Source organism: Cimex lectularius, unplaced genomic scaffold (assembly GCF_000648675.2).
Source record: "Cimex lectularius strain Harlan isolate CLEC.00 unplaced genomic scaffold, Clec_2.1 scaffold10, whole genome shotgun sequence".
Classification (NCBI taxonomy): domain Eukaryota; kingdom Metazoa; phylum Arthropoda; class Insecta; order Hemiptera; family Cimicidae; genus Cimex; species Cimex lectularius.
In genome coordinates, this window is record NW_019392665.1 from 3,349,151 (window position 1) to 3,370,768 (window position 21,618).

General features: G+C 30.8%; 1 protein-coding gene across 2 annotated transcripts in view; it reads right to left on the minus strand.

Annotated features, from left to right (window-relative positions):
- LOC106667432 (adenylate cyclase type 2) overlaps positions 1-18,568 on the minus strand; it is an 81,545-nt gene extending 62,977 nt beyond the window's left edge. For both annotated transcript variants that reach the window (XM_024225060.1, XM_024225059.1), the window contains exon 1: positions 18,487-18,568. In XM_024225060.1, the coding sequence (XP_024080828.1) occupies positions 18,487-18,545 (59 nt within the window). In that variant the 5' untranslated portion in view covers positions 18,546-18,568. The remainder of the gene's footprint in view (positions 1-18,486) is intronic.
- Positions 18,569-21,618: the final 3,050 nt, after the last annotated feature.

Sequence of the window (21,618 nt, forward strand, 5' to 3'; positions counted from 1 at the left end):
ACTGGTTTTGATTTCTCGTTCTCGCTCATTCTCTTTCACTTTCTCTCTCTCTCCCTTCCTTTCTTTCTTATTTTCTTTCTTTATCTACCTATCACTTTGATTTTGTTTTTCTCTCTCTCTTCACAACTGGTTTTTTTACTTGGTTTCTCGTGCTCGTTTCTTTCTTTATGTTGTGTTTTATCTACTACCTGTCTATCCAACTATCCCTTTCGCGTTTCCTATGTCTGACTATCTATCTCACCCAACTTCTCAATCTCTCCCTACTTTTTTTTATCTATTTGGTTTTTTCTCTGTGCAAACATATTTTTCTCGTATTATCTCTCTTTCTCTCTCTCGCTCTCACTTTCTCTCTCTCTCCCTAACTTTCTCTCTCTCTCTCTCTCTCTCTCTCTCTCTTTCTCTTTCTCTCTTTTTTGCTTTCTTTCTTTATTCATCTATCTCTTTAATTTTGTTTTTCTCCCTCTACGCAACTGGTTTTTTTACATGGTTTCTCGTTCTCTCTTTATCTCTCTCTCTCCCTCACTTTCTTTCTCTTTCTCTCTCTTTCTCTCTCTCTCTCTCTCTCTCTTTCTCTTTCTCTCTTTCTTGTTTTTTTTTTCTTTATCTATCTATCTCATTAATTTTGATTTTCTCTCCCTACGCAACTGGTTTTTTACATGGTTTCTCGTTCTCTCTTTATCTCTCTCTCTCCTTCCTTCTCTCTCTTTAAGTACCTATTATCATCATCACCTATAATTATATATTAAAATATCTATTTATCCAGTTTTTCATATCATTCTATGTATGAAAATCGAATCTAAAGTAACAAAGTACTTAATAAGTAGTAATAATCACACAAATCTGGCACATAAATGTGTAAGTTTTCATCAAACTAATTATAACAATAGCCGACCCATCTTAAGTTGCAAATTTGGTTTCGGTCCGATCCTCTTAGAAGATTTGTGATACAGGGACGCGTCTCGTCCTAATAAGTCCCGAAAGGAGGTTTTAAGCCGGATTTCGAATTAAGTGCCGAAATGTTTTCAGACTTCAGGCCCAATTTATAAAGGGTCTCGTTAACGGGCCGGCTTCATCACTCATTTCGTCGATCGGAGATAAATGAGATAAAACCCCTCGTGTCGATGATGTTTTTCTCAGGTTGAATATAGATTTATTTATCAGATGATCAATTCTAGTTATTCTTGGATTTGAACGTCAAACGGTAAATTAATTTGCATGGAGATTACTTACCAATTTAGGCTGTTATCAAATTTTTGATTTTTTTAAGAAAAACCTCTTTGGAATGGTTGACCATTTTCCATACCGTAAAGTACCCAACTGGGTGGAAAAAGATCAAATTATCTTTGAAAATGAGTCTCTTTTTGAATTGATAGCTATTACACCACCGGTTATAAATCAAGCGTAATTCGTTATTTCTTTTTTTAGTTTAAAAATAACAGAGGTGATTTCACATAGATCGACGCTGCCAAGAATCATATTTTTATTTATTTTTTAACCCGCCGCCTTTGCTTTAAAGTCAGAGGTTCGTTGGAATTATTGAAATATCCCTTTCTTCTTCCTATTCTTTTTTTATGTCCTTGGGTTTCAAAATCAGCCTAAAAATAATTTCTTAATAGGCTGTTAAAGCTTAAAAGCCGGGCACGAACCCATTAGGCGATTGTCTCCTGTTAATAAAAATTAGGCTAATTCCAATGGACGTTGTGCAAACATGCAATACCCCAAGGTTCCATCAGCCAGAGCCAAAACATATCTAATTTCCTACGTAAAATATAATAAAATATTAATTACATTTTTGCCTTTTTACACAATTTCAAACTAAATTCTCATTCGGTTCGAAATAAAGATACGACAAAAATTACGTCAGCCGGCTAATAGTCCAATAACAATCTCGGAGAGACGACAAACGGTTCCTGTTGACACGAGACCCATTCAAAACGGTTATGTCGTTAGATGAAGACGTGGCAGTTCTACAAATACGACGATTGGCCTTGTTGAGCGGAGACGGAAACGCAAAATGGAACTACGTGCCCCCCCCCCCGGAGAAATAAAAAGGCGATCACTAACCGGAAAAAGTATCTGATTCCAAACCAACTAATCTTCCAGCCAAGTCAGTTTTTCAAGTATTTTTGAATTTTCATCATAGTTTAATGATATAAGTCATAATAATTTAATTAATAAAACACGGATTTTCATTATTTTATTCAATACTTGGGTGTATCTTGGACTTTATGGTCATACAGCTTTTTTTAGAGTTCAGCAATCATTCAAATTAATTAAAGGTAACTGAAGACTAAAGAATGTATTATCATTCAAAATTATACAGAACTCTACCATTCAAAATTATTGAAGGTGACTGAAGTCTACGGAATGTGCATTCATTCAAGAATATCGATAACTTTACCATGCAAAATTTTTGAAAGTAGCTGGAGGCTAAAGAATGGGTTATCATTAAAAAAAATCAATAACTTTAACATTCAAAATTTTTTAAGGCGGCTGAAGACTAAAAAATGTGTTATCATTCAAGATTATCCATAACTCTACCATTCAAAATTATTGAAGGTAAAAGTCAAGTCTACAGAATGTGTTATCATTCAAGATTATACTTTACCATTCAAAAGTTTTGAAAGTAGCGGAGGGCTAAAAAATGTTGTATCATTCAAGATTATCCATAACTCTACCATTCAAAATTATTGAAGGTAAAAGTCAAGTCTACAGAATGTGTTATCATTCAAGATTATCCATAACTTTACCATTCAAAAGTTTTGAAAGTAGCGGAGGGCTAAAAAATGTTGTATCATTCAAAATTATCCATAACTTTAATATTCAATGTTATTGAAGGTGGCTGAAGGCTAAAAAAATATCTAATCGTTCAAAATTATCCAGAACTCTACCATTCAAAATTATTGAAGGTAAAACTGAAGTCTACAGAATGTGTTATCATTCAAGATTATCCATAACTTTACCATTCAAAAGTTTTGAAAGTAGCGGAGTGCTAAAAAATGTTGTATCATTCAAAATTATCCATAACTTTAAAATTCAATGTTATTGAAGGTGGCGCAAGGCTAAAAAAATATCTAATCGTTCAAAATTAACCAGAACTCTGCCATTCAAAATTATTGAAAGTAAAAGTAAGTCTACAGAATGTGTTATCATTCAAGATTACCCATAACTTTACCATTCAATATTTTTGAAAGTAGCTGAAGGCTTAAAAATGTTGTATCATTCAAAATTATCCATAACTCTGTCATTCAAAATTATTATACATAACTTTACCATTCAAAAGTTTTGAAGGTGGCTAAAGGCTAAAAAATATGTAGTCATTCAAAATTATCCATAACTTTACCATTCAGAATTATTGACGGTACCTGAAGTTTACAGAATGTGTTATCATTCAAGATTATCCATAACATTCAATTAATTAAGGTTTTAAGGTGAGATAAAAAAGTCAGTGTCACGAGCGGGATTCGAATAATTGGTCAAGCGGACCAAGAAAAATAGTGGAATTATCCATAACTTTACCATTCAAAATTTTTGCAAGTAGCTGAGGGCTAAAAATGTTGTATCATTCAAAATAATCCATAACTTTAAAATTCAATGTGATTGAATGTGGCTGAAGTGTAAAAAAATATATAATCGTTCCAAAATTATCCAGAACTCTACCATTCAAAATTATTGAAGGTAAAACTGAAGTCTACTGAATGTGCTATCATTCAAGATTATCCATAATTCTACAATTCAAAATTATTGAAAGTGGCTGAAGGCTAAAGAATGTGTTATTATCCAAAATTATCCATAACTTTACCATTCCAAATTTTTTAAGATAGCTTAAGGCTAAAGAATGAGTTATCATTCATGATTATCCATAATTCCATTAAAAGTGACTGAATGTGGCTGAAGACAAACCAATGTGGTACATTTATGATTATGCTCCATTATTCAAAATAATCAAAATGGGCTGAAGAATAAAGAATGTGCTGTCATTCATGATTACCAAAACTGTATCATTCACAACAGCTTAAACTGATGTTTCTAAAATATATTTTCTTACATGATATACGTATGAAATTATCACTTAATATCAACATGATCGTCCGTCCCCCTCGACTTGGGGAAATGGTTTCGACACAGAGACAGGGATTATCCATTCGGCTGACACACACACATATTTGGGGGAGAGGGGGACTGAGAAAGATAACCTTGTGGGATTACCACCCCACCGGCTTATCCGTAGATGGTAATTAGCGTGAAATCGGAGGAAGTCAACTCGAGAACGAATTCGGACAGAGAGATAGAAAGTTTAGGATGAGAGAAAAGCGGATTCAATAACTTTGACAATCAACAATGGCTCCCGAACAAAATAAAGCAACAAATGAAAAACAAATTTCCCCCAAACTTTTAGTTCTTTATTTTTTTTATTCGGTCCGGCCTTTTTGAAAGTCGACAACAAAATCGTTCTTCCTCTGACCATTCTAGAAAAACGATTAATCAACCCTTGGTAATTACTCGAAATATTTTGCTCTTTTTTTAATTGGGTGGTTTAGGCGGACCTGCAGCAATTCCCCTTCCTTTTGTTTGTTCTTTGTTTTGCTGGTCCATCAATGAACGTCGTTAGAGATAATTAACCATTAGAAATCACCATTTCTTCGCTTTTAGTACCACTTTAATTAATTAATGGAGGAAAATTGATGTTGTTCTACCCAATATTACATAAATAAAGCAGTAAAGAACAAGCTTCATAGAGCGAAGGTTCTTCAGGACACTCTTCATTTTTGTCATATCCTTTTTACAAGATCTTATCCCTGGGTAGATCATCTACAATCCAAATTCTTATCTTTGAGACAAGTCCTACTTAAAACCCTCTAAAATGTCCAATTAAAAGTTTTTTCCTGCTGAAATCATTTCTTTTTATTTCTGAACAGTCCTTACATTTTTAGTTACTTCATTCAGCTGAAAGACATGAAGAATCATAAAAGAAATAAAGGTTAAAATTATATAAAACCTTTAAACGTTGTTATTATATTTCAAAGGTTGTTTCCAGCCCAATTATTGTTAAGGTAAGTTCCAAGTAAAAAACAAACAAAAAATCCTGTTGAAAGTAACTATTTCTCTGGATAAATCATGAATGACTTTTTTCTCTTTGGGTCAGTTATTGCGGTTTGTAGTTACTTCATCGCATAAAAATTCATGAAGAAGCATAAAAGAAATAAAGGTTAAAATTATATAAAAAAATCTAGACGTTGATATTATTTTTCAAAGTTTTTTCCACCTTAATTGTTTTTAAGACACGTTAAAACTCTCTAAAATGTCCTTTTAAAAGTTGTTTTCCTGCAGAAATCATTTCTTTTTATTTCTGAACAGTTCCTACATTTTTAGTTACTTCACTCAGCTGAAAAACATAAAGAATCATAAAAGAAATAAAGGTTAAAATTATATAAAACCTCTAAACGTTGTTATTATATTTCGAAGGTTTTTTCCAGCCCAATTATCATTAAGACAAGTTCCAAGTAAACAACAAAAAAAGTCCTGTTGATAGTAACTATTTCCCAGGTAAATCATGAATGACTTTTTTTCTCTTTTGGTCAGTCATTGTGGTTTGTAGTTACTTCATCGCATAAAATTCATGAAGAAGCATTAAAGAAATAAAGGTTAAAATTACATAAAAAATCTACACGCTATATTATTTGTCCAATTGTTTTCCAGCCTAATTATTTTTAAGACAAGTTCCAATTAAAAAACAAAAATTCCTGTTGAAAGTAACTTTTTCCCTGGGCAAATCATGAATGACTTTTTTCTCTTTTGGTCAGTCATTGTGGTTTGTAGTTACTTCATCGCATAAAATTCATGAAGAAGCATTAAAGAAATAAAGGTTAAAATTATATAAAAATCTAGACGTTGATATTATTTTTCAAAGTGTTTTCCATCCTAACTGTTTTTAAGACAAGTTCCAATTAAAAAACAAAAATTCCTGTTCAAAGTAACTTTTTCCCTGGGTAAATCATGAATGACTTTTTTCTCTTTTGGTCAATCATTTGGTTTTCAGTTACTTCATCGCTTAAACAACTTGGTGAATTGTGATAAAAAAAAGAAAAAATACTTTAGGTTAATAGTAATCTACTTGTCAGGTCAGTTCATTGTGTCAATTTATCTAAAAAACAAGCTTGCCTTAGAATGCTGTCTAAGCATTCCCAGAAAACAATTAAAGAAACATAGGTAAAAATCATTTAAAAACCAACAAAAAAGTACCATGTAATTAATTTTTCCTTGGGTGTACCGACATGGTTGAACCTGTTCCCCTTTTAGTCAGTCTATTCTGAACTTTGGTCATTTAAAGCTTAAAAACTTAAAGAGTTTTGATAAAATATAAAGAATTACTGTCTAAGTACACGCTATGAAAACTGTGCACGGTTTATTAGGAACCATTTTGATTTTTGTTTATTTGTTTCTAAAACAAACGCGATAAATTGCATGAAACAATCTTTAAGTATTTCGTCGTGATAAATTGATGATTTTAGTCAGAACATTGTGAGCTTACGTCATTTAAAGCTCAAAAACATAGAGGGTTTTGTTAAAATATAAAAAAATTATTGTCCAAATAGAAGCTATACAAAAGGATAATTCTTTGTTAAATTTTTCAGTTTCTTTTTATTTTTATATACATCTTTGGTCTCATAAACCTCAGGGGGAAATGTTTATGAGGAGACCAAGAATCGGTTTCTTTTATTTATGGAGAAGACTTAAGATCTCAACTTGTTCTATTTCTATAGTATTTCTGGCACCAGGATCTACTGTTAAATCTTTTTTTCTACTATATACCATCTCATCCTAAAATCCTCCCCAAGCTTCTTCCAGGTTATCTACCGAACCTCAATCTTTTTGATCCATCATGTCTGGTCTCAAGGGAGTATCGTAGGGGTTTGTTTTTATCATTTAGCACCGTCCTTCAATAGACGGTGATCGCTATTACCAAATATCAGTGTGAGTCCTCAATTTGATCCTAATTTTTTTTTTTAATTTTAGATTTTTGACTTTTTCTTTGTTTACGGCTGTTATTGATGAAATATGGCTAAATATGAGACTTGATGGTTTTCTATTGTTTTAGATTTTATTGTTCGTATGTTTTATTAACTTTCAATTAATTACTCTTTATGTAAGGTATTGGTTGAAATAAAAAAGCTAGTGTTACGAGCGGGATTCGAACCCACGACCTTTGGCTCAATACGTCGCTGCTCTACCACTGAGCTATCGTGACTTCGATCCCCTCGGGCATCAACTTCCCATCTCAACCTACCTTTCGAATGAGATTCGAACGTCGTTTCAAGCTATTGTGAAGTTTTCCACCGTCTGGCGAAGAATATTTTGCTGTTAAGAGAAGGTCTGTTTACAGACCACAATTAGGGCGTCCTCGTCCATCCGCCTGGGCCCCGGATTTGCATTGCGGCCGATCGTGTCGGCGGGAGACCCCGGGGCATTTGTCCGATTTAAATAATAAACGAGCTACTGCCTTTGTTAAATAAGTGAGGAGCGGATCGATCGGCCGGGTGAAAAAAACGGTAATCGTCCCATACATAAACATCGGACTCGTGACGCGATGTCCAGACGATATCGTACCTTTAAAAAAATGGTCACAATTAAATTACACCCCAATTTGGAACGAGCAATAGCTATCATCCGTCAAACAACGCCATCAATGTTTCAATCAATCATTGAAGAAGACGAGTTAAAAAGCGAACCGACGTCACACCATTTCTGACTGAAGGTAATCGAGTCATAAATTGGGATGCAACAAATTCTCTTTTAAAATTAATTATTTTATAAAAATCCCTGAATAAAAAAGTAAAAGAGAAAAAAACAGATAAAGGATTTATCTCAACTTTAACCAAAAAAAAACTTATAAATTGACAATGAATTTATAGATCATAGTTCATAGATTTGTTTAATTAAATTCACTAATTTCGTGGTCCGCTTGACCAATTAATATATTACAATTAATTAAGGTTTTTAGTTGAGATAAAAAATTTCCAATCCCGCTCGTGCCATTGACTTTTTTTATCTCTACTAAAAACCTTAATAATTGTGATTTGTTTAATCTTTGAATGGCTTTTCGATAGAGAATTAAATTCAAAGAAATAATTGGTAAACTATTTTTTATTCTCATATTTTTAGCTTTCCTTTAGACAAGGAAGAATAACTTTTTCCTTAGTTTACCGACTTTTTTTAGCTTTCGGTCACTGTGTAGTCACTATGTCGATTAAAACCCTCTAATAATTGTCATAAAATACAGAAAAATAAGCATTAACAAAAAAAATTAAACAAAAGCAAAATTATCTTTGAGACAAATAGTACTACGTAAAAGAACCCACAAAAGCATCCCATTAATTTTTTTTTTCAGTTTTGGTCAGACCATTGTCGTTTCTTGCCAATTAATCGCTAATAAAACCTCGTAGTATAATTCAAAGTGGGTTAATTACGGTTTTTAGTCATTGTCATTTCTGAAAAAACATACGGGGTTATTAAAAAAAAGCTAGAGATTCTATATAAGCATTTATGCCAAACATTCAAAGAAAGACCTATAAAAATTAAATTTAAAAAAAGTTTCCTACGAAATCAGATAGGTTGATTTTTGTCTTTTAGTCAGTTTATTGTTTTTTTAAATTTCTTATTATTGGAAATTATATCTTTCTTTTTTTTTGCGATCAGAATTTTTTTTCTCTTTTTGTCAGCTTATTGTTTTTTTTTAATTCTACGTTAAAAAATCTTATTTTAAGTGTGACTTCCCTTAGTAAATGTGCAAAAAAGTCATTCTTGTCGATCTATACAGGGAAGTCACTCGTAAAATAAGATTTTTTAAACGTAGAATTTAAAAAAACAATAAACTGACTAAAAGAGAAAAAAAGATTTTGATCGCAAAATTTGATTTTGATTTTGTGCTTTTTGTCAAAATTCTGTAAGTTTTTTTCAGAAATGAAGTGAATAAAATCCGTTACGAAATGACTAAGTTATATTACGTATTTTAAGAGTTTTAATTAACGATGAATAGTCCAAAAACGACAATGTACTGACCAAATGTGCCAAAAAGTCATTCTTGTCGATCTACCCAGGGATGTCACTCTTAAAATGAGATTTTTTTTAACGTCGAATTGAAAAAAGACCATAAATTGACAAAAAGAGAAAAAAAAAGATTCTGATCACAAAAAAGAAAGATATAATTTCCTGCTTTTTGCCAAAATTCTGTACGTTTTTCAGAAATGAAGTAAATAATTAATATAAGAATAAATAACTTACAGAATTTTGACAAAAAGCACGAAATTATATCTTTTTTTGCGATCAGATTCTTTTTTTTTTCTCTTTTAGTCAATTCATTGTTGTTTTCTAAATTCTTTGTAAAAAACCATCTTTAAAGAACCATCCAGTTCACACTGCCTTTTTTCCTAGGTTAAGAGAGATGAATGACTTTCTTAGAGACACTTTTCTACTAAAAACCGACAAATAATTCCAATTAAGAGTAATTTTTCCCTGGGTAGATTGACACAAATGATTTCTTCTCTGTTGGTTATTTTGGATTTTAGGTATTCATCATTAGAACAACTCGAAAATTTGGGAGAAAGAACGTACTGTCCGACTTTTCATACGGAATAATTTAAAAAGAGGAGATTGAAAATTAAATCAAAACTACACTCTGATAATTTTTATAGGAATATTTTTGCCGGCTTAATTATCTTTGGGAAAGTTCTTCGCCAAAAACCCACAAAAACTTCCCGTTAAGAATAATTTTTTCCAAAGTAGACGGGCATGAATGACTTTTTTCCTCTTTTTGGTCAATATATTGTGGTCTTTATTTACTTCATCCGTAAGAAAACTTGAATTGTGAAAAAAAAGAAAAAACGAGAAAAGAAAAACTTATTCATTCGTTCATTGTGGTTTCTGATCATTTCATCTCTGAATGTGGAGAAATGTATTTCTATTAAGTTACACTTTTAAAGATTTTTTCACTCTATTTCACCTGAGACGATTTTCATGTAAAGAAAGTAAAGAAAAGTCACACTAGGAGAAACTTTCTCTTCAGATATAAACAAATTCAAGATTCAGATGGAGTCAGTCAGGAGTCGGATCTTTTATAACTATTTCTTATCTTTTAGCAAAGACAAAAGGTATCCTTAAAATATATAAAGATAAATTCCGTACAAACATTTACACAAGATTAGACTAAATAAAAAAAAATTTAAATTAAACTACTTATACACTTTTGAACTGTTTATAATACAACCATAACGTAAAGAACCTGGCTAAATTATTGTTTGTTATTTTTTACATAGATTCTAATCAGAGATAAATATCATAAATAGCTTTTGTATTACGTTTAAAGAGTCATTTTTAAAAAAATTTTCAACAATGCTGAATTATTTCTGAGTCGAGCTCTACGGATAGAACAGTATAAAGGTCACTTTTGGACCTGGGTATATCGACATGAACGACTTCAAAGCTTTTAAATAGTGTTTTAAAAATCTACACGCTACATTATGTTTCGAATTGTTTTCCAACCTAATTATTTTTAAGACAAGTTCCGAGTGAAAAACAAAATCGTCCTGTTGAAAAAAACTATTTCCCTGGTAAATCATAAATGACTGTTTTTATTTCTGAACAGTTCCTATGTCTTTAATTACTTCATTCAGCTGAAAATCATGAAGAAGCATAAAAGAAATAAAGGTTAAAATTCCAGCCTAATTAATTCTAAGACAAGTTCCAGTAAAAAACAAAAATGTCCTGTTGAAAGTTACTTTTTCCCTGGGTAAATTATAAATGACTGTTTTTATTCCTGAACGGTTCCTATGTTTTTAATTACTTCATTCATCTGAAAATCATGAAGAAGCATAAAAGAAATAAAGGTTAAATTTATATAAAAAATCTACACGCTATATTATTTGTCGAATTGTTTTCCAACCTAATTATTTCTAAGACCAGTTCCAAGTAAAAAACAAAAAAAAGCCCTGTTAAAAGTAACTATTTCCCTGAGTAAATGATGAATGATCTTTTTCTCTTTTTGGTCAGTCATTGTTTGGTTTTCATGGTTTTCAATTACTTCATAGCATAAACATTAATGAAGAAGCATAAAAAAAATAAAGATTAAAATTATCCTAATTATTTTTAAGACAAGTTCCAAGTAAAAAAAAAGACCTGATGAAAGTAACTATTTCCCTGGGTAAATCATGAATGACTTTTTTCTCTTTTGGTTTCCAGTTACTTCATCTCTTGAAAAACTTGGTGAATGTGATAAAAAAAGGAAAAAATATTTTAAATCAATCGTAATCTAATTGTCAGGACAGTTCATTGTGTCAATTTATCTAAAAAAAAGCTCACATTAGAAAAACTGTCTAAGCATTCCCAGAAAACAATTAAAGAAACATAGGTAAAAAAATCATTTAAAAACCAACAAAAAAGTACCATGTAATTAATTTTTCCCTGGACATATCGATATGATTGGACATTTTCCCCTTTTAGTCAATCTATTGTGAGCTTTGGTCATTTAAAGCTCAAAAACATAAAGAGTTTTGATAAAATATTAAGAATTACTATCTAAGTACAAGCTATGAATGATTTATTAGGAGTCATTTTGATTTTTGTTAATTTGTTTCTAAAATAAACGCGATAAATTGCATGAAACAATCTATAAGTATTTTCATACGAATATCATAAATAGTTTTGTATAACGTCTAAAGGGTCATTTTAAAAAATTCTCAACTGCTGAATTATTTCTGAGTCGGGACTCTACGGATAGAACAGTCTAAAGGTCACTTTTAGACCTGGTTATATCGACATGAACGACTTCAAAGCTTTTAAATAGTTTTCTGTTTTCCTATCTGAGATGAAAGAAGCTCTGAAAATGTTATAAACACTTATAAATATTTATTACAATAATAAACCGAAAGGGGAAAATTCCAATTGAATTAAAACACTGTTGGACTTTATTACCTGGATAAATTTTAGATTATCTTTTATTTTAAATAAATTTAGAGAAATGTAGCCAAATGTAATATAATTAGGAAGAAAGATAAAATAAACACGCATGAATTAATTATCTTTGTGAGTAATTTTTAAGAGAAAAACAGCGAATATGTCACGTTTTGAGTAACTTTCTCTGTACGACATGAACATTTGCATTTTTCCTCCAGCTCTTTGTCATTTCTTGCTTAGAAATGTTTATCTTTGTTCAGTATGAACCTAATAACATTAACTAAACTAAAACTTTTTTTTAGTTCAAATAGCTATGTTGTACGTTAAATTCTACGTAAAAAACACAAAACTTCTGTTAAAAGTAACTTAATCCTGGGTTGATCTACACGAATGACTTTCTTTCTCTTTTGGTTTGTCTATTGTGTGTTTTGATTTTTTTTAAATATTTGTGGCAAGTTCTACATGAAAAATCAACAAAAACCTCACTCTCGATCTTATCCCTGGGTAGAGGGATGTAAATAATTTCTTTGCATTTTCTTTTTCTTTTGATCCGTTGTATTTTCTAGTTATTTCATCGCTGAAGAAAAAAAAAACGATAGAATTGTAACCACTCCCTAAAATTCAATTTCCCAGAGTAGATGAACATAATTGACCTTTGGACACAATGGTTCTGGTCTGAACATTGTGGTTTTTAGACACTTCAACGCTGATTTAAAAAAACCTGGAGATTTGCACTAAAACTAAAAGAAATACTGTCTAGGCAGTCAGTTACAATAACCAAATTAAAGAAAAACAGATTTGAATGTTTAAAAAAAATTAAAACAAGATAAGTTAAAAGTAAATTTTTCCTGGATAGATGGACATGAATGACATTTCTTTGTTGGTCAGACCATCGTGTTTTTTAGTCACTTCAGTTCAGTCAAAAAGTTATAAAATTGTGACAAAAATCAAGAAGTACTGTTTAAATATTCACCAAAATAATAAATGAAAAAAGTTGAAATTATATAAAAACTGCACGATTTTAATTATTTTACAATTTGTTCAGCCTAATTATTTTTATGACATGTTATACTTCAAAACCCACATAAATACTCCGTTAAAAGTAACTTTTTTTCCCTGGGTACATGCACATAAATTACTATATTTTTTTTGGTCATTCCTTAGTCGTTTTTTGCCTATTCATTGATAGTAATAAATCAAGAAATTATTTTGTATATTTATCTGCCCAATATAATTTACTGAATAAATTTCATTCTTTCTTTTTATATTTGAACAAGAGTATCGACTTTTTTTTATATTGACAGTTTTAACTTTCTTTGATATTTTGTTATTATAATTTTTGTTCGAAAATATCCTTTTGTTGGGAGTTTTAAATTTGACGATTTCTCTAAATAAATAAAATGACAAAATAAATCTACAAGAATTCAGATTAAAAAGTCCTTTTTTTATCATTTTCATTTGTCAATAAAACCTACATTTATGGAAAATTCGAGCGGAAAAACAAATATTTAGAAAAAACCGCAGGATGTACAAAATATATATTTGAGAGTTGGATTTACTTTATATTGGTCTTCTTGTTGTAGTTTTAAACGGGTGAACCTGTCTCAAACGTATTCCAACACAATGTATTAACCTTCCAGCAAAATCAATTTACCCTCCAACCGTTTATATTGTGTAAATATTTATCTTAAAAACAAAACATTTCACAGATTAAAAGATAAAGTTCGGGATTTTTAGAACGTGATTGTGTTTCACCGGGTGTTTTTTTAAATCATAAAATCTACCAATGTTTATTTTGAGATTAATGAGGGATAAATATATATTAAAAGATTCAACTGTTACTTACAAACAAATTTCAATCAAACTTTAATTTATGCTGACTAAATATTTAAAGACTATTTCTCGAATTTTATCTCGTTTTTTAATTCTTTTAAAAAGAAATAAACAGAAATCAAAATGGTCTGTAATAAACAGTATTCATTCCGTGTAATTAGACCTTAATTTTTTAAATTTTATCAAAACTATCCATGTTATTGAGCTTCAAATGACCCAAGCTCACAATAGACTGACTAAAAGGGGAAAATGTCCAATCATGTCGATATGTCCAAGGAAAAAATAATTACATGGTACTTTTTGTTGGTTTTTAAATGATTTTTACCTATGTTCCTTTAATTGTTTTCTGGGAATGCTTAGACAGTTTTTCTAGTGTAAGCGTTTTTTTTAGATAAATTGACACAATGAACCGACCTGACAATTAGATTACTATTGATTTAAAGTATTTTTTCCTTTTTTGTCACATTCAACAAGTTTTTTAAGAGATGGAGTAACTGAAAGCCACTATGACTGACCAAAAAAGAAAAAAGTCATTTATGATGTACCCAGGGAAAAAGTTAATTTCAACAGAACTTTTTTGTTTTTTACTTGGAACTTGTCTTAAAAATAATTAGGCTGGAAAACAATTGGACAAATAGTATAGTGTAGATTTTTTATGTAATTTTAACCTTTATTTCTTTAATGCTTCTTCATGAATTTTTATGCGATGAAGTAACTACAAACCACAATGACTGATCAAAAGAGAAAAAAAGTCATTCATGATTTACCTGGGAAATAGTTACTATCAACAGGACTTTTTTTGTTTTTTATTTGGAACTTGTCTTAACGATAATTGGGCTGGAAAAAACCTTTGAAATATAATAACAACGTTTAGAGGTTTTATATAATTTTAACCTTTATTTCTTTTATGATTCTTTATGTTTTTCAGCTGAGTGAAGTAACTAAAAATGTAGGAACTGTTCAGAAATGAAAAGAAATGATTTCAGCAGGAAAACAACATTTAATAGGACATTTTAGAGAGTTTTAACGTGTCTTAAAAACAATTAGGGTGGAAAAAACTTTGAAAAATAATATCAACGTCTAGATTTTTTTATATAATTTTAACCTTTATTTCTTTAATGCTTCTTCATGAATTTTTATGCGATGAAGTAACTACAAACCCCAATGACTGACCAGAAGAGAAAAAAAGCCAGGGAAATAGTTACTATCAACAGGACTTTTTTTGTTTTTTACTTGGAACTTGTCTTAAAAATAATTAGGTTGGAACACAATTTGAAAAATAATGTAGCGGGTAGATTTTTTTATGTAATTTTGCACATCCCATGTATTTGTTGGTTTTTAAATGATTTTTACCTGTTTCTTTAATTGCTTTTTGGAAATGCTTGGTCAGTTTTTCTTGTGTATGCCTATTTTTAGAGATAAATTGACACCAGAGCTAATCTTAGATTAATTAATTAGATTAATGAAAAAACTATTGTAAAATAATCGTCGAGCAGTATTTAATTCTAATCTATCGTTATCTAATTGTTTTGCTCAAACACTGTCCACTTTCGTTACAATGTTTTTCAGTGATGAAGTAACTAAAATCGACAATGATTGACCAAAAGAGAAAAAAGTCATTCATGTCGTTCTACCTAGGGACACAAGAATTTTGTGGGCTTTTTTCGTAGAACTTGTCGCAAAGATTAATGAAAAAACATTGTAAACTTATTATCATTTATATAATTTTAAATGGTCTTTTTTTTAATCGATTTGCATGAATGGTTAGTCAGTATTTCTTGCTTTTTGGTTACAATTCAAGAAATTGGACTAAATGATTAAAAACCATAATGAATTGACGAAATAGATAAAAAGTCATTCATGTCGATCTACCGAGGGTTAGTTAATGTTAACCCAACATTTTTGTGGACTTTTTACGTGGAACCTGTTGTCAAGATTAATGAAAAACTTATCATCGTGCAGTTTTTATATGATTTTAAATAGTCTTTTTTAATCAATTTGTATGAATGGTCAGTATTTCTTGCATTTTATTACAATTCAATAAATTGCACTAAATGACTAAAAACCCTGATCAAAATAGAAAAAAAAGTCATTCATGTCGATCTACCCAGAGAATAGTTAATCTTAACCCAAGATTTTTGTGGGCTTTTTGAGTAGAATTCGTCTCAAAGATTAATGAAAAACAATTGTAAAATTGTTATCATCGTGCAGTTTTCATTTAATTTTAATCTGTCTTTCTTTAATTGTTTTGTATGAATACACAGTATTTCTTTTTCTTCTTCTTTCTGACTCAATTCACCAAGTTTGATTCAAGGGTGAAATTACTAAAAATGACAATGGACTGACTATAATGAAAAACGCCATTTATGTCCATCTACACTGAAATAAGTTTTGACAAAGGGTTTTCCTTTTTTGTTACGGAGATCGGAAAGACTAAAAGGAACGAAAAACGTAGCACATAGACTTACACCATACAGTTGTGTGAATACTAAGACAGTGGCATTTTTTCGAAGTATCCGAGTTTTTCAATGACACAATGAAAAAAAAGGAGAACGAACAGGTCATTTCCCTAATGAATATTTCTGTTTGTATATAATTTAAACCTTATACATTGAATTTTATTATATATCGTCCAGTTTTTTCATAGATGGAATGATAACAAACCTATGTAGATTGGCCAAAATAAATTATTCATGTTCATAAATCTAAGGAAACTTTTCTTTTAACATGTCATCGTTGATAGTTTTTGGTATAGAACTCGCCTCAAAAACAAAACACCTAGGTAAACAAGAATTAATAAAAAGAATATTACCAGTTTTTATATAATTTAAACTGGCCTTTTTCTAATTATTGTCATAAAAAAAACATAAAGAGAATATTTTGAGTTTTATTTTCTTCAAGTTTTATTTATCTTCTTTAGGGAAAAATTACTCTTAAGGGAAGGTTTTTGTGGGTTTTTACGCAGGAATAAAAAGAACATTCGTAGTCGGTTTTTAATTCAAATTTAATCTTTCTTTCTTTAATTTGTTTAATATTGCTTAATGATGAATCCTAATGAACTGACCAAAAGAGAAAAAAGTCATTCTTCATTCACCCAGGGGAATAGTTACTCTTAACAGAAGGGTGAGTGTGTTTTTTTAGGTAAAACTTGTATCAAAGATAATTAGATTAATGAAAAAACGATTGTAAAATTATTATCATCGTGCAGTTTTTATATAATTTTAATCGGCCTGTCATAATTCGCCAAGTTTATTTTGCTTTTGTTTTTTACAGGGATGAAATTACTAAAAAAAACTCAATAAACTGACAAAAAGAAAAAGTCATTTATGGCGTTATACTTAGGGACAATTTACCCCTAGCACGACGTTTTGGTGTGTTTTTACACAAGAATTCTTGGTAAACTTGTCTCAAAGATATTTAGATTAATGAAAAAACAATTGTACAATTATTATCATCGTGCAGTTTTCATATAATTTTAATCGGCCAGTCTTTAATTGTTTTGTACAAATGGTTAGAGAGTATTTCTTCCTTTTTGTCATAATTCGCCAAGTTTATTTTGCTTTTGTTTTTTACAGAGATGAAATTACTAAAAAAACTCAATGAACTGACGAAAAGAAAAAAGTCATTCGTGGCGTTATACGTAGAGACAATTTTCTCCTAGCACGACGTTTTTGTGTAATTTTACGCAGAAATTCACTAATAAAAAGAACATTTGCGGGCACTTTTTAATTCAAATCTAATCCTTCTTTCTTTAGTTTGTTTATTATTGCTGAATGGCGAGATAGTAATCTTTTACGTTTTATCAAAAATGTTTATGTTTTTTAGCGATGAAGTGATTAAAAGCCACAACGAACCGACTAAAAGAGAGAAAAAATCATTCATGTCGATCCCCCAGGGAAAGAGGTACTCTTAATTAGACGTTTTTGTTGGTTTTTTACGTCTGAAAGATAATTAGTCTGCAAAAACGCATTTATACAAAATCGTCAGGGGGAAGTTTTAAATGTAATTTTAATCTGTTTCCCTTTAATTCGTGTCGAATAAAATATATACAGAAAGTATTTCTTGCATTTTCTTATTTATTATTATCTAATGTTTTTTTACATTGGGGAAATGTCAAAGAAACCGCCAGCCACTGATCAAAAAGAAAAAGTCATTCATGCCAATTATACCCAGGAAAAGGTTACTTTTAACGAGACGTTTTTGTGGGTTTTTACGTAGGGTATGGTCTCAAAGATAATTAGACAACTAAAATCATTAAAAAAAAGTGCAAGTTTCTGTATTTTTTCCAATTGAAATGCCATTAAAAAACATAGAAAGATGGAAAAATAAGTTATATCGATAAACCTAGTGCAATTTTTTTAATAAACTCATATTTTAGATAACTAATCTGTATTTTTAACCCCAATTATTTTATTTTTTTTTATTGGGCTTAAATCAATATACGGTGTTCATTGTTTGCATTTTTTGAGGCTCAATTTATTTTAGCTTTAAGTTTGGATGATGAATTTTTTTTTGTTTATGTTTTTCAAAGAGATAGTTTTGTAAATTGTCTCAATTTGGTACCAGTTTTGTTCGTCATGACTGGAATATTTGTTTAAAATATATTTCAGAACTTACAGATTTTTAAATATTTAACAGTTTTCTTTGTTTTGTTTTTTTATATTATTTTTTTAATGATGTTTTATCGTTTGTTTTTTTACGTACTTTGAGTCTTCATGCTCGTCGGTGTGGCAGCGAGTTGGCTCCAGCACGGGCTCCAGCATTCAACTGGTCGTGCTTACTGCTTGGCAGGCCCTGCAGCCTGGAGGGGGCGCCCACCACTCCGCCACGTTAAGCATCGGTTAATTTTAATTTAAAACAATAATTAATTATTACTAATTTTTTTAATTCAATTATATTTGGTTCGTTTGGAAGTGAAATTACCCTAAGTTCACATATAAAAATTATTATGTTCTATGATGAAATTATAATTATAAATGTTTTCAACATAAGATTGTATATTTTATCGTGTTTTTTTTTTTTTTTAATAATCGGCTAATACAAATATATTAAAAAGTCATCAAATGCAAACAAATTTTGAAAATAAATAATCTCTTATACGGTTGACATAAGCCCTCGGGGGGGAAAAGTCAACAGGAGAAATTACTTCGTTGAAGGGGAAAAAAAAAGGGAAAAACGACGTGGGTCAACAATGAGTGAAGACAATTTGTGATATATTTCTCATACCTTTTCCGTAAAAAAAAAGAAAAAAAGATTAATTTGTCCTGATAATAATTCATAAATAATTTATAATCATTGAATCAATAAATCAGTATAACTTAATTTTATGCTCAGCATCGGGAAAAGAAAACGGTCAAATTTCCCCGTCGAGACACGACTTTGAAACTATTATTATTAATAAAGTTAATAAATATGATTATTTAAAATATTGAACAAGGTTTCAAGTATAATTAAAACTCACTAATTTCGTGGTCCGCTTGACCAATTAATATATTACAATTAATTAAGGTATTTAGTTGAGATAAAAAAGTCAATGGCACAAGCTGGATTCGAACCCACGATCTTCGGCTTGATACGTCGCTGCTCTACCACTTGAGCTATCGTGACCTCGATCCACTAGGACATCAACCTCCTATCTCAACCCCACCTTTTGAATTTTCCCTCCTTTTTGCCATTTTTTTTAAGGAGGGAAAATTCAAAAGGTGCGGTTGAGATGGGAAGTTGGTGTCCGAGTGATGGAGGTCACGATAGCTCAAGTGGTAGAGCAGCGGCGTATCAAGCCAAAGATCGTGGGTTCGAATCCCGCTCGTGCCATTGACTTTTTTATCTCAACTAAAAACCTTAATTCATTGGAATATAATAAAAATAAAAATTAAATTTATAGGCAATGATATCAAACATGATCCTTTCTTGCATCAGAAATATAACCTCCACCTGTTTATCCCTCACAGTGCTGCTATTTTTCCCCCATTTCCAGTCGAAATTTTTCCCCTTTTTGCGCATAAACTTTCTTCTATCTCGTCTAATGGCTTTCCTGGAAGTTTTTGCTTTTTTAAGTGAAGCACAAATTTCTTCTCGGGGAATCGATCTGTGTAGAACAGAAATGCATTTTACAGGTTCCACAAGGCTTTTCCTAGCAATTGAACAGTAGGAATATTAAATCCATTATATTTCGTGATCCGATTGACCAAACAACTTCTCTCAATTAATTAATCTTTATTTAAGGTATTGGTTGAGATAAAAAAGCCAGTGTCACGAGCGGGATTCGAACCCACGACTTTCGGCTAAATACGCCGCTGCTCTACCGCTTGAGCTATCGTGACTTCGATGATGGCTTATTTAGCCGAAGGTCGTGGGTTCGAATCCCGCTCGTAACACTGGTTTTTTTTATCTTAACCAATAACTAACATAAAGAGTAATTAATTAGTAGGAATATTATACATTCTATTGTCTCTGTCTTTTCTAGATATAGTTGACAATGATCATCTGATGATACTGATGATAGTCCTATCTTTTTAAAAGTGGTATTTTACTTGATGTCCTGTATATAGAGATATTAGTTTTTTTTGGTTGAGTGAGGTTTTCTTTTCGTCCAATTAGGTTGTTTATAATAGAAGTATTTTTGCTTCCCCATGCCTGGCATACATTCCCAGTATTTCTTCTTTAGTTATCCAAGATCAGTTCTTTTTAATGTGGCTACAGTTTATGCTCCGAGCTCTTTTTGAACTAGTTTGTCTGCTCCCTTTTAGCGTCGGAGTATTTATCGACCCAGTTTTTTTTACGGTGTTCAGTCATTTCCAGTCTATTTTTGAGTCGATCTCTTAGTCTTGAAGAGACTAGCTGCCTGGCTGTCCGATGTTGTTATCGTTGCCCCGTTGAGATTGTTGTTTATTTCATGTAGGATGTTTCTATGGCGAGGAAATTTGTCCTATGAAATAGCGAACTTTCATATTTCGTAAGTTGCGAGTGTGCTTGAACTTGCAACTCGCCAACTTTTACAATATTTGAATGTTCTTTTGTATTCCTACGATTCTAAACTGAAACATCGTCTGAGAAGAGACTGTGTGATCTTTAATGGCGTAGATGGACTGACAAAGAGAAAAATTCGAAAGATCAGAAAATCTTGGAAGAAACTGTATTTTTCACTTTCCCATAAAATTTTCTCGAGAAAGCCTACGTACATATTAATATGATTTTTTTATTTTATTTTGTACAGCAATAATTAAAGTAAACACCGAGGAACAGAGAAATAAATTTTTTCATATAGAAAAGAAAGTGAAATTTGGTCTCAATTTTAGGTTATTATCAAAAATTAACGGTTTATTATTTTTAAAAACCCTTTACTCAAAATTCGTAGTATATTCTTTTTATGTAAGGTCTTGGTAGTGGCCATAAAAAAATGGCAAAAAAGAGGGAAAAAAGTCAGTGTCACGAGCGGGATTCGAAACCAAGGCCTTCGGCTAAATACTACCACTTGAGCTATCGTGGCAAATTTTAAAATGGCAAAAAGAGGGAAAATTCGAAGGGTTGTAGGTTGAAATGGGCAGTTGGTGTCCGAGAGGATCGAAGTCACGATAGCTCAAGTGGTTACAGCAGCAGCGTATTGAGCCGAAGGTCGTGGGTTCGAATCCCGCTCGTGACACTGACTTTTTCATTTCAATCAAGACCTTACATAAAAATAATAACATACTACGAATTTTGAGTGAAGGGTTTTTAAAAAAAGAATAATTAATTGAAAGAAGTAACTTGGTCAATTGACCATTAAAACATAAATGGATTAATATTCATAGTATACTTGAATAAATAAAAAGAATTGACTGTATTATTGGCTTTGTT